This window comes from Leucoraja erinacea, chromosome 7 (genome assembly GCF_028641065.1).
Source record: "Leucoraja erinacea ecotype New England chromosome 7, Leri_hhj_1, whole genome shotgun sequence".
NCBI classification, from domain to species: domain Eukaryota; kingdom Metazoa; phylum Chordata; class Chondrichthyes; order Rajiformes; family Rajidae; genus Leucoraja; species Leucoraja erinaceus.
In genome coordinates this window covers 76,189,119-76,203,498 of record NC_073383.1, presented here as the reverse complement: position 1 = coordinate 76,203,498, position 14,380 = coordinate 76,189,119, and the positions used below count along the sequence as shown (strand labels likewise).

At 46.6% G+C, this 14,380-nt stretch overlaps 1 protein-coding gene across 1 annotated transcript in view; it reads right to left on the bottom strand.

The window, feature by feature from the left end:
• hspbap1 (hspb associated protein 1) overlaps positions 1–14,380 on the bottom strand; it is a 137,136-nt gene that overhangs the window by 18,957 nt on the left and 103,799 nt on the right. The window contains exon 6 of the mRNA XM_055638784.1: positions 10,846–10,929. Coding sequence (XP_055494759.1) covers positions 10,846–10,929 — 84 coding nt within the window. The remainder of the gene's footprint in view (positions 1–10,845; positions 10,930–14,380) is intronic.

Below are 14,380 nucleotides of genomic sequence, written 5' to 3'. Positions count from 1 at the left end.
GCAGGCTCGAAGGGCCGAATGGCCTACTCCTGCACCTATTTTCTATGTTTCTATGTTTAAGAGAGCTTTTCCATTTTATTCTGTTACTTATACCCAGTCAGTTATTTCATTTCTTTGAAGAGTTTTTTTCTTGTGGAGTTAACATGGTTAGCATTACATCACTGCACGCAAAGATTCTCTGAGGTTGGAAAATGTGGCTGTCTCTGTTCATTACTTACGACAACATAATTTGCAAACTTTGAACAAAATACACAGCGGTAATTTTTTCTCGGCCAATTCCTCAACTTTGTTTAGTGTCGGGAGGAACTGCAGATGCTGGCTTACACCGAAGATAGGCACAAAATGCTGGAGTAACTCAGCGGGACAGGCAGCATCTCTGGAGGGTATGGGTGACGTTTCGGGTCTAGACCCTTCTTCAGACTGATTCTCCTCAACGTTGTAGCCTTCTTGGCCCCATAAACCCCCTTCCAGGACTGTAAATATTGCTGTCCGCTGTACTAGTGGTTGCTAAACAGGGAATTTGTAAATATACTGTAGAATACAGCACTATGATAGATTAGTGTGGAACGTGACCCGAGTTAACTAAATACATGCTGAAGCAGCCGGTAACTTTGAAAAAGGTCACATTAATAAATTTACATTACTATGCACAATGAACCTTTTATGTCTGTGCCAGCTGGAGGTACATAGGTCCATTAGAAGTCAAGACCTTTAAACGGGTGGCTATGCACAAGACAATGCTGCAACAGGGGCCAACTAAAGGAGAGCATGAATATGCATTTCTGTTAATGTTTACTGTTATAAATAACCATGCAAATAATGCAATGCATTCATCCCAATGAGCTGGCCAGGCACAGAAATGTGCAAATCACGGCCATCTGCACTGTTTGCTTGAGAAAGATCACAAAAGGACCCAAAGTGCTGGAGTAGCACAGCGGGTCAGGCAGCACCTCCGGAGAAGATGGATAGTTGGTCGAAACATTTTTTTTAGATTTAAAAAAAAAAAAAAAAAATGTTTAGCTTCAATCTTCATTGTCATTGTGCAGTGTACAGTACGGAGACAACGGAATGCAGTTAGCATCTCACCCAGAAGAGCGAACATAGAATAATGAGCGGTAAAATATATATATATGTACAACAGTTGTAATAGTGCAATTTTTCTGGGGGAAGGAGTGTCCGGGGGGGGGGGGGGGGGGGGACTGGCAATCACCAAGGTGCAAAGTTAAGTAGTGTAACAGCCGCAGGGAAGAAGCTCTTCCTGAACCTGCTGGTCCGGCAACGGAGAGACCTGTAGCACCTCCCGGATGGGAGGAGGGTAAACAGTCCCCCAGTTCTGAGTTTAGCTTATTGTACCGAGGTACAGTGTAAAGCTTTTTTGTTGCGTGCTATCCAGTCAGTAGAAAGACAATACATGATGACAGCATCTGTAGTCCGAAGAAGGGACTCGACCCAACAAAAAAGACACCCATTCCTTTTCTCCAGAGATGCTGCTGGTCCCGCTGAGTTGCTCCAGTTTACTGTGCCTATCTTTGGTTTAAACCAGCGCCTGCAATTCCTTCCTACAGATCTGCAGTTTCTTCCTACACTGATTATTCGTCATTCAGGCTCGTGCCGAGGACAGGTTCCATGCACCCCGAGCAGAGGAGCGGCACAGTAGCACAGCCGCTGGAGCTGCTGCCCCTCAGCGCCGGTGGCCCAGATTCGATCCTGATCGCGGGAGCTGTCAGTGCAGAGATTGCACATTCTCCCCGGGGCAGCACCTCATATTTCGCTCGGGCAGTTTGCACCCCAGCGGTATGAACATTGACTCCTCTAATTTCAGGTAGTCCTTACTATCTCCTCCACTTCTCAGCTCTCCCTCAGCCCTTCGGCACCACCTTTTCCTTTCTCCTTTCTCCCCTCCCTACCTCCCATCAGTCTGAAGAAGGGTCTCAACCCGAAACGTCGCCTATTTCCTTCGCTTCATAGATGCTGCCTCACCCGCTGAGTTTCTCCAGCATTTTTGTCTACCTCCCCGTGACCATGTTGGTTTTCTCCATGTCCTCCTGATTCCTCCCACATCTCAGAGATGTGTTGGTAGACGCAAAATGCTGGAGTGACTCAGCGGGTCGAGACCCTTCTTCAGACTGAGAGTCATGGGAGAGAGAAACCAGAGGTATGAAAAGGCGATGTGTGTGGGTTTGTAGGTTAATAGGCCTCTGTAAATTGCCCGTGGCGTGTCGGGGGAATGGATGAGAAAGTGGGATAACATGGAACTGGTGCCTTTCTTCATTTCACAATGAAATGTATTTTCTTAAAGACCAGTTACTAGGACCAGAGATCACAGCCTCAAAATTAAAGGTGGTTCCTTTAGGAAGGAGATGAGAAGGAATTTGTTTGGTCAGAGGGCGGGGAATTGGTGGAATTCATTGCTACAGAAGGCTGTAGGGCCCAAGTCAATGGAGATTTTTAAGGCAGAGATAGATTATTGATTAGTACAGTGTCAGAGGTTATGGGGAGATGGCAGGAGAATGGGGTTAGAAGGGGGAGATAGATCAGCCATGATTGAATAGCGGATGGGCCGAATGGCCTAATTGCTCCTATCACATGAACCTTTTCTAAAGCAAACCATTTTGTTCATAAGAAAACCCCCTAAACAAGCTGCTGAGCAGATTAATCTGCTTTCAGTTAAGTTAGCTGAAGATTAACATGAAGATTCAAACCTTTTAAGAAACATTTAGGCAGGTACATGGATAGGTCAGGTTTAGAGGGATAGGGGCCAAAAGTAACGTGGGACCAGTGTAGATGGGACATGTTGGTCAGCGTGGGCAAGTTGAGCTGAAGGGCCTGTTTCCACGCTGAATGACTCTATTCATTATTCCTGGGTAAAAGGAATGGGTGACGTTTCGGGTCGAGACCCAAAACTTCACCCATTCCTTCTATCCAGAGATGTTGCCTGTCTCACTGAGTTACTCCAGTATTTTGTGTCTATCTGCGGTGTAAACCAGCATCTGCAGTTCCTTCCTCAACTATTATCATTCATAGAGTCATAGAGTGATATTGTGTGGTAACAGGCCCTTCCCAACATGCCCACACCGGCCAACATGTCCCAGCTATATAGTCCCACCTGCCTACATTTGGTCCATATCTCTCTTAAAGGGGCTGTCCCACTACGACGACCTAATTGGCGAGTTTAGACGAGTTTAGGAGAGTTTGAAAAAGTATCATGTTGAAGACCTCCTTCGACTATGTTGAAGACTAGCTTCGGGAAAATTGGACACCGAATAGTGGAGAGTGAAGACGACCTTCTTCGATCTCCTTCGACGTCCCTTCAACTATGTTGAAGACTATCTACAACTACCTTTGACTACCTTCAACTACTCTTGATTACCTACGAATAACATGCCGACCTACTACGACCTACCTCGACTAAACCTATGAGTAAAAAAAAAAAAAAAAAAATCAATTTTTTTTCCATGGCGACCTTGTTTTACTCACGGGCATTTTCCAACTTGTTGAAAAATACGCCACAACCTAGCTGAGGCCTCGAGTATGCAGGGACTACTCTCGAGCATGAAGGAGAGTTACAAAGACCTCCTAGGACCTCGTGTCGACCATGTTGCGAGTATGAGTCGAGGGCAAACTCTTCTGAACTCGCAGTTTAGGTCCCCGCAGTGGAACAGCCCCTTAACTTGTCCTGTCCATGTACCTGTCCAAAGGTCTCTTGTACTTTGCAACAGTACCAGCCTTAACGGCCTCCTCTGGCAGCGCATTCCAGACACCCACCACCTTTTGTGTGAAAAAGTTACCCCTCAGATTCCTATGAAATCGTTCCCCCCTTCACCTTAAACCTATGTCTTCTGGTCCTCGGTTCCCCCACTCTGGGCAAGAGACTGTGCATCCACCTGTTCTATTCCCCTCATGATCTTATACACCTGTATAAGATCACCCCCCATATTCCTCTGCATATATCGTGAAAATGACAGATGGATACAGATGGGCCTGTAACGTCCTATCTTAATCTGAGTGAGCTGCGTGACACCTCTAACGGATGCTGCCAAATATCAACATCGGAAGTGACTCACTTAAAATCTCCGGGGAATGTAACGTTGAAGACATGTGTATCAAAATTCAGGAAACCACAATGACTCTGGAGGCATGTGGCCTAACAAGTCAACTGCTTTTCAAACATGTGATACCAGCCTCAGTCATGAGGGTGGCCTGCTGCCTCATTAAAGTTCTCCACAAATCTGGCTGTACTCAAGGTGGGCGCGAACTTCATGCAATGTTGCAAGACTGCATGCAGTACCACCTGCGCTAATCCACCTTTGCATGCAATGCAAGGACACCAAAAGAGTTTAAATATACAAATTAAAAAAAACTTCAGTTGTCTTTCAATGCTAACCTTCATCCATCAGGGGCATTAAATATAAGAGTCAGGAAGTCATGATGCTCGATAAGACTTTGGTTAGGCCGCAATTGGAGTGTTGCTTGCAGTTCTGGTCACCCGATGAGAGGAAGTATGTGGAGGTTTAGGAGAGGGTGCAGAAGACGTTTACCAGATCCCAGCCTGGATTAGGAGGCACTTGGTACAAGGAGAGGTTGGACAAACTTGAGTTACTTTCTCTAGAGTGCCGGTAGTTGAGGGGATACATAAGTTCATAAGTCCTAGGAGCAGAATATGGCCATTTGGTCCATCAAGTTTACTCCGCCACTCAATCATGGCTGATCTGTCATTCCCTCTCAACCCCATTCTCCTGCCTTCGCCCTATAACCCCTGACACCCTTACTAATCAGGAAACCTGATAGATACAGGATGGATCTCTATTAACTTTTGAGAGGCATAGGTAGGGTAGGCATTCAGAACCTTTTTCCAGGGTGGGAATGTCTAAGACTAGAGAGCGTAACTTGAAGATTAGAGGGGCAAAGTTCAAAGGAGATGTACGGGGCAATTATTTTTTTACACAGACGGTGGTGAGTGCTGGGAACATGCTGCCAGGGATGGCGGTGGAGGCAGGTATGATAGTGGTGCTTAAGAGTCTTTTAGATGGACGCCTTCGCTGTGCTGTACAAAAAATAAAGACAGTATCAGTTTAGTTTATTGTCACGTGTACCGAGATACAGTGAAAAGCTTTTGTTGTGTGTTGTCCAGTCAACGTAAGGGCAATACATGATTACAATCGAATCCTTTACAGTGTTCAGGTACATGATATGGGAATAACGTTTAGTGCAAGGTAAAGTCCAATCAAAGATAGTTTCGAGGGTCTCCAAATCGGTAAATAGTAGTTCAGGACTGCTCTGTAGTTGTGGTAGGATGGTTCAGTTGCCTGATAACAGCTGGGAAGAATCTGTCCCTGAATCTGGAGGTGTGCGTTTTCACACTTCTATACCTTTTGCCCGATGGGAGAGGGGAGAAGAGGGATTGGCCAGGGTGTGACTGGTCCTTGCATCAAACGAGTGGGGGGGAAAGCTCAGGATTCAGTAAGAATCTACGTCCGGTCCATTGTAAGCTTTACATTTGTTTCGTAATATTGGTCACGTAACTTATAGATTAACGCATGATAGCACCTAGATTTATTTTCCTTTCAACATATACCAACAACTTGCGAGCAGTCCAGAGCTACTATCTTCCTCATTGGAGAACATCGGACTATCTTTGATTGGACTTTATTTTGCACTAAACATTATCCACGTTATTCCCTTTATCCTGTATCTGTACACTGTGGACGGCTCGATTGCAATCATGTATCGTCTTTCCGCCGACAGGTTAGCACGCAACTAAAGTTATTACTGTACCTCGGTGTACATGACAATCAACTAAACTCCAACTCACATTTTAACAATGTCTTCAAATGCATGACTATAATAAGGAATAAGCAATATTGACTTTTGAACCTGCTCTCCATTCAATGTCATGGCTCATCTTGTGTTCCAAGTCGAATGTAAACACCTATAAGCTCCAATTTCCTTGATGCATTAAAATATATTGATCTAAGTTGTCAGCACACCTGACTATGCAAGCTGCAAAATTCCACCACCTGTCCCCTCACCTCCCAATTAAACTTCCTTTGATAAAAATCATGACAAAACCAGGTCCGATGAAGGGTCCTGTCCTTCGGTGGCACGGTGGCGCAGTGGCAGTGTGTTGCTGCCTTACAGCGTCAGGGACCCGGGTTCGATCCTGACTACGGGTGGAGTTTGTACGTTCTCCCTGTGACCTTGTGGGTTTTCTCCGGGTGTTCTGGTTTCCTCCCACACTCCAAAAACATGCAGGTTTGTAGGTAAATTGGCTTCGGTAAAGTTGTAAATTGTCCCTAATGTGTAGGATATTGCCAGTGGACTGCAGGATCGCTGGCGAACTCGGTGGGCTGACGGGCCTGTTTCCGCTCTGTATCGCAAAAGACTAAAGATATGTCACTTATCCATGCTCTCCAGTAACGCTTCCTGATTAGTATAGGTGTCAGGGGTTATGCGGAGAAGGCAAGAGAATGGGGTTAGGAGGGAGAGTTAGATCAGCCATGATTGAATGGCGGAGTAGACTTGATGGGCTGAATGGCCTAATTCTACTCGTATTCCTTAAAGCTTTATGCTGCCTGACTCACTGAGTTACTCCAGCACTTTGTGCCTTCCTCTGGAAAACATGGGACTCCTTCCACTTCTCAGGGGCCTCGGCAACCTTGGAACCAATGGAAAATGGAGTGCAAGCCTGTTATCCTCAAGTACAAGGGCCGATCAAAGATGAAGATAACCACTCGACACAGGAACCCTAACCAACCAGACCACTGTCCAGCAGTTGGGAGCCAAGTAATCCCCAGAGGACGATGACACATGCATGAGAACGCAGACTGAAGTGTCTAATTGTGCTTGTGCCAGAACATAACGAGATTTTAATGAACAGATTCTACAAGAGAAATGGAACATAACAAATCTGTTATCAAACACTGCCAAAGAAAGTCAAACTTTCAATGGAGAAGACGTCTGACTGGGTGTAGTAATTTAAGAATGTTTTTGCGCAGTTCTCTCGGAAGACAGGTTATTGATTGACTCCTGCAGGAATCTACTCAGGGAGTTGCACTTCACATTCCATATCGTAGAGGGAGATGACATAATGTTATTTAATTCGCAAAAGGACGTTGAGATCTGTGCAGACGCCAGAACCAGGATAAGAGACGATTTAGCAGCGAGCCGAATGCTGTGAACTATTGGAATTCTCTGCCGTAGAAGACTGTGAGAACTCGGTTACGTTCAAGACTGAGCTGATGGGAGTGTGATGACAGCATTGTTGAGGATGAAATCAATGGGCACAAGGCCATGTGCACTACTTGTAAATTGTAGTGTTGTTGGAAGGAACTGCAGATGCTGATTTACACTGTAGACACAAAATGCTGGAGTAACTCAGCAGGACAGGCAGCTTCTCTGGAGAAGGAATGGGCGACGCTTTGGGTCGAGACCCTTCTTCAGATCCTGAAGAGTTTGAAGAACGGTCTCGACCCGAAACGTCACCCATTCCTTCTCTCCAGAGATGCCGCCTGTCCTGCTGAGTTACTCCAGCATTTTGTGTCTATCTACTTGTGTTTCTAGCATGGGAACAAAAGTGGAGAGGATAAGGCAAAAGTGGAGAGGAGAAAGCGAAGGTTTGCAAGGGGGATACCAGAAACATGAGGCTATCAGAAAGAAATGAACTGGCTTGATCTCTTTAGATAAGGATGCTGACTGATTGAATGGAGTTGATTAAAACTGAATGTTCAGCTAGATACCGCATGGAAACAGCCCCTTCAAACCATCCAGTCCACGGTGACCATCGATCCCTCGATCACACGAGTTCTATGTTATCCCGCTTTCTCACCCCTTCCCTGCACGCTTGGGACAATTTACAGAGGCTAATAAACCTGCAAATACACCCGTCTTTGAGGAAACAGGAGCACCCGGAGGAAACTCACGTGCTCACAGGGAGAACGTGCAAATAACGGACGTAGACAGCACGAGGTCAGGATCGAACTGGGGTCTCGGGCCATAGAAGGCACCAACTTCTACCAGTTTGCTATATGTTTAGTTTGTGCCACCGTTGCAGCACCACTGTGCTATCCTTAAAGGGCCTGTCCCTGTCCCACTTTGCGATTTTTTTCGGCGACTGCCAACGTCGACGACTGACGCCCGTGGTCGCCCTAAAACCCGTCAAGTTGTACGACACTCCGCGTCACCGTCACGTCAAGCTACGCCACTCCACGTCACCCGCCTTCACAACACAAGAAGACTACACGGAAGTATAATAATCACATTGGAAATGAACTTATCTGCAATAAATCTAAGGACCAATAACTTTTTAAGAAATAAATTGTTTATTTAACGTCAGCGTCACCCGCAGGACAGCGTACGTCAGCGTGTGACAGGGCGCACAACATGATAAGCCACCCAGATGTCGCCTGAAGATATTGAACGTTCCAAAATCCAGGGGCGGCAGGGAGACTCCGCGTCTCACTACATCCGTCACCCCGCGTCACGCCCCGACCACGCCGCGACAACCACTTTTCAGGCTGTCGCCGAAAATGTCGCCCAAGTGCGACAGGCCCTTTAGTGTAAAGAACAATTCACACCTCTGCTATCCTTACCTACTTATCTTACATCTTTTGTGTTTTCACCTCTGGACTTTATTCAACCATCCACATTAAAAAAAAAACACCTCACCTATATCCGCCTATCACTTGCCAGGCTCTGCCTGTCTTCTCCTCTCTTCCACCTGTCTTCCCTTTCCCCACCACAATCAGTCTGAAGAAATGGCACCTATTCATGTTCTCCAGATGCTGCCTGACCCGCTGAGTTACGCCGCCAGCATGTTATTTTTTTAATATATATACACAATGTACTTTTGAATGTAATTATATTATGGGAGTTCTCTTGCATGTAGAGGTGTCCATAAGTTCAGTAACCTGGCTTGTAGAAAGTGTGTACATAGTGTGTACATGGGGCAGCACGGTGGAGCAGCAGTAGAGTTACTGACTTAAAATGCCAGAGACCTGGGTTCAATCCTGACCAAGGCTGCTGTCTGTATGGAGTTTGCACGTTCTCCCCGTGACCAAGTGGGTTTTCTCGGGAGCACTGGTTCCCTCCCACACTACAAAGACGTACAGGTCCGTAGGTTAATTTGGCTTCGGTACAAAATTTATATTATCCCTAGTGCGTAGAATAGTGCTAGTGTACGGGGATCGCTGGTCGGCACGGTCTCAGTGGGCCGAAGGACCTGTTTCCGCGTCGCATCTCGAAACTGAACATGAATTACAACCTTCAGAGATGAGAATAAGGCTAACTAAGCATTAGTGACACCTAGAGGAAGGATGAAGAATGCAGGCACAAGGAAATGCAGATGCTGGAATCTTGAGCAAAACAAAGTGATGGGGGATCGACACAAAAAGCTGGAGTAACTCAGCGGACCAGGCAGCATCTCTGGAGAGAAGGAATGGGCGACGTTTCGGGTCAAGACCCTTCTTCAGACTGGTTGGGGATAAGGGAAACGAGAGATATAGATGGTGATGTGGAGAGAACAATGAAAGAACAATATGCAAAAAAAAGTAACAACGATAAAGGAAACAGGCCATTGTCAGCTGTTTGTAGGGTGAAAACGAAAAGCTAGTGTGACGTGTGGGGGAGGGATAGAGAGAGAGGGAATGCCGGGGCTACCTGAAATGAGTATAAACCTGAGTATAAACTTGGTTTATACTCTCTAGAATTTAGGAGATTGAGAGGGGATCTTATAGAAACTTACAAAATTCTTAAGGGGTTGGACAGGCTAGATGCAGGAAGATTGTTCCCGATATTGGGGAAGTCCAGGACAAGGGGTCACAGCTTAAGGATAAAGGGGAAATCCTTTAAAACCGAGATGAGAAGAACTTTTTTCACACAGAGAGTGGTGAATCTCTGGAACTCTCTGCCACGGAAGGTAGTTGAGGCCAGTTCATTGGCTATATTTAAGAGGGAGTTAGATGTGGCCCTTGTGGCTAAGGGGATCAGAGGGTATGGAGAGAAGGCAGGTACGGGATACTGAGTTGGATGATCAGCCATGATCACATTGAATGGCGGTGCAGGCTCGAAGGGCCGAATGGCCTACTCCTGCACCTAGTTTCTATGTTTCTATGAGAGAAATCAATATTCATACCACTGAGCTGTAAGCTGCCCAGGGGAAATATGAGATGCTGTTCCTCTAACAGTGCTGGAGGAACTCAGTGGGTCAGACAGCATCTGTGGTGGAAATGGACAGGTGATGTTTCGGGTTTGGACTGACCGATCAGATCAGACTGATCTGAAGAAGGGTCCCGACATGTAAAGCTCTCGGTCCAGTTCCTCCGCAGATGCTGCCCGACTCCCCTGAGTTCCTTCAGCATTTTGGACAAAGAATGCTGATCATAGCACTTGATGTAACACAAGCAGGATTAACAAACTCATCAGGATGGCTGGCTCGGTCCTGGGGGCGGAGTTGGAGTTGGATTCACGGGAGGTGGTCTTGGAGGGCAGGATGCTCCTCAAACTGCAGGGCATTCTGGACAATACAGCTCACCCCCCTCCATGACACACTGGTCAATCTGAGGAGCAGCTTCAGCAACAGACTGGTTCCACCATGATGCAGCACAGAACGCCACAGGTGATCCTTCTTCCCTGTGGCTATCAAGCTGTACAACTCCTCCCCCTTCTGTCATGGGATCGCCCCCACCCCTGCGTCCCCAATCTTTTTCACTTGTCACTTAAATTTCATGTTTCATAGATCTTGTGTTTTATGACTGTTGGCAAACCAATTTCCCTCCTGGGATTAATAAAGTTATATCATATCGCATCGTAAAAAAATTCCTATGTTTAAAGGAAACTGTTATATTTTACCAGTTCTATCCAGGAGTTAATGCTGATGGTGACAGGATCCAAGGATTCCACATAGTGCCACCAGTGTCTGGGGACAAACAGGACCTATGAGGAGAAAGAAGAGATAATGCATGGTTAACTAAATCCACTGTGAGAAATATCTGTGCATTGTTTCCATAAGACATAGGATCAAAATTCAGTCGCATAATTACTCCACTGATTACAAACTCGTGGTATTGATTAATAATCAATCAATATTAATGGTGGTGGCATAGCGGTTGAGCTGCTGCCCTACAGTGGGGTTTGATCCTGACTACGGACGCTGTCTGTACGGAGATTGTACGTTCTCCCTGTGACAGCGTGGGGTTTTCCTCCGCGACCTCCGGTTTCCTCCCTCGCTACCAAGACGTGCGGGTTTGTAGGTTAATTAGCTTCTGTAAATTGTCCATTGTGTGTAGGATAAGAAACATAGAAAATAGGTGCAGGAGGAGGCCATTCGGCCCTTCGAGCCAGCACAGTGCTAGTGTATGAAGTGATTGCTGGTCGGTGCGGACTTGGTGGGCCGAAGAGCCCATTTCCACACTGTACTTCTCAAGTCTAAAGTCAAGCCAAAAGTCTAAAATTATATCTTACTTGAGACCGAACAAATCGTCACCGAAAACTGGATTTCTGATATTGGCCTGGATGCTTCAGGATTCACCATCAACCTCAACATTAAATCTGAAGTAGGGTCTCGACCCGAAAAGTCACTAATTCCTTCTCTGCAGAGATGCTGCCTGCCCTGTTGAGTTTCTCCAGCTTATTGTGTCTATCTTTGGCCATGTTGTGCTATCTTCTGCCCTGCTGACTTTCTTTGGATCAATTTTATTTACCATCTAATTGTATTCCATTAAATAATCAAGTACTGAATTATTTAATTGCATGAACAGATTAAAAACATTTTTTTCCCCCCAATTAGTGCCTTGCATTTTTGGAAATCCCAGAACTCTAAACTACACACAGCTAAACAAGGGAGGCAAGACTTTGCTTCCAGATATTCAGTAAAGTAAGGGAAATTATCTTGGAATCTTTATCCTTTTTAAATAGCAGCCATCTGTTATATGTCTCATTGCCTCAGCAAAATATTCAGCCAAATACATAATCCATGTCACAAATGAGCAAATAGGCTGAATTTACACCAAGATGCTTCACCATATCTGGTACCCATCCAAAACATCTAAACTCCTTACACCCTCCAGGGGCTGGTTTAAGTAAGTAAGTAAGTACGTTTATTGACCAGGTATTCACATACAAGGAATTTGCCTTGGTGCTCCGCCCACAAGTAACAACATGACATACGGTGACAGTTACGAATGGCTCAGAAAACACTAAACATTAATAATAATAAAACATTAATGATAAAACACCATTGATCAAGCATGTGAACCAACAAAATACCAGACCAAAGGGAGGCTACACATTTTTGGCTGTTCAGTAGAGCAACTACTCGTGGATAAAAACTGTTTTTATGTCTGGCTGTGGCAGCTTTGACAATCCGGAGTCGCCTTCCAGAGGGGAGTGATTCAAAGAGTTTGTGGCCAGGGTGAGAGGGGTCAGAGATGATCTTGCCCACCCGCTTCCTGGCCCTTGCAGTGTACAGTTCATCAATGGAGGGAAGGTTGCAGCCAATAACCTTCTCTGCTGATCGGACGATTCGCTGCAGCCTCCAGGTGTGGTGCTTGGTGGCTGAGCCAAACCAGACCATGATGGAGAAGGTGAGAACAGACTCTATGATGGCCTTGTAGAATTGGACCATCATTGCCTGTGGCAGATTGTGCTTCCTCAGCTGCCGCAGGAAGTACATCCTCTGTTGTGCCTTTTTGACTGTGGAGTTGATGGTAGCCCCCTATTTAAAGTCCTTGGAGATGATGGTTCCCAGGAACCAGTTTACACAAAAGTACTGTCATTTAGACAGGTACAATTAATAGGACATGTTCAGAGGGATATCGGAAAAAACACAGGCTGGTAGTGTAGATGGGACCTGTAGGCCGGTGTGGGCAAGTTAAGCCGAAGGGCCTGTTTCCATGCTGTAAGACTCTATGACTGTAACTCAAGCGGGTCAGGCAGCATCTCAGGAGAACATGGACAGGTTAAGGTAGACACAACATGCTGCAGTAACTCAGCGGGTGAGGCACCATCTATGAAGAGAAGGAATGGGTGATTTTTCGGGTCGAGACCCTTCTTTAGACTGATGTCGGGGTTGGGAGCGGGTCAAAGATAGAAAGTAGGCAGAGATGGTAGGACTAGTTGGAGAACTGGGAAGGGGGAGGGGAAGGAGAGAGAAAGCAAGGGCTATGGCGGGGACGGACTATTTCTGAAGTCACGTCCTCGCCCCCCACCTCTGCGGCCTAAACTGGACGGACAATTCCAAGGGCTCTCCCGATCAAACTCGGCTGGTAAGCACGGAGAGCGAACGCGCTGGAGTCACGTCGGAGCGGGAATGCCTACCCGGGTCGCCGTTGGAGCTCCGGAGCGTTGAGCCGTTGCTCCAACATCGAGGAGCTCTGGTACGGAGAGCTTCCACCGCGTCGGTGAGATTTTTGTACATGCTGACGGCCATCGTGGAGTCCTGGGGCGCCTTGCAGAGGGCCTACAGCAGCAGTCTCCTCCTGGCGCGGCCTGCGGACTTTGGAAGCCGCCGACTCCGGTAGGAGGGGGCCGACTCTGGTGTCCACGCCGCTGAGGACGTCCCGTCAGCCCCGATTGTAGACTTTTAAGACTATCTTTAATTGTCCTGAACATCGAACCGCCCGTAGCGGCAACTGCGGATGGCTTGGGGAGGCCCTGACCACGGGGAACAGTGGAGGAAGAAGACTGACTTTGGTGCCTTCCCACACAGTGGGAAACATTGATTCTGCTGTGTGGGGATGTTTTATGTTAAACCCTATAGTGTGTTGTGTCCTGTTGATTTTTATTGTATGGCTGTATGGTAATTCATTTCACTGTGCCATCAGGCACATGTGACAATTAAATCTATCTTGAATCTTGAATCTTGAAGAAGAGAAGGAATGGGTGATGTTTTGGGTCGAGACCCTTCTTTAGACTGATGTCGGGGTTGGGAACGGGTCAAAGATAGAAAGTCGGCAGAGATGGTAGGACTAGTTGGAGAACTGGGAAGGGGGAGGGGATGGAGAGAGAAAGCAAGGGCTATCTGAAGGGACTATCTGAAGTTAGAGAAGTCATTCTGCTGGGGTGTAAACTACACAATTCCAAGAGCTCTCCCGATCAAACTCGTGGTAAGCACGGAGAATGAACGTGGCGGGTACGTCGGAGCTCGGGGACGTCTCTTAGCGCTAACGGCAGGTAATCGGGAACACTCGCTAACGGCAGGTAAGTTCGGGAAGTCTCTTGAAGATTTTTCAACATGATGAAAAATGTCCACGAGAGCCCCGAATACCGACGAGTGGCCATTACTGTAAATCTCCGAGTTCGAATCGGGAGAACTCTTGGAATGAACTCGTACCGTGGAACAGGGCTTTAACTAGAGAACAGTCCCGACCTCCCGTCTACCTCACTG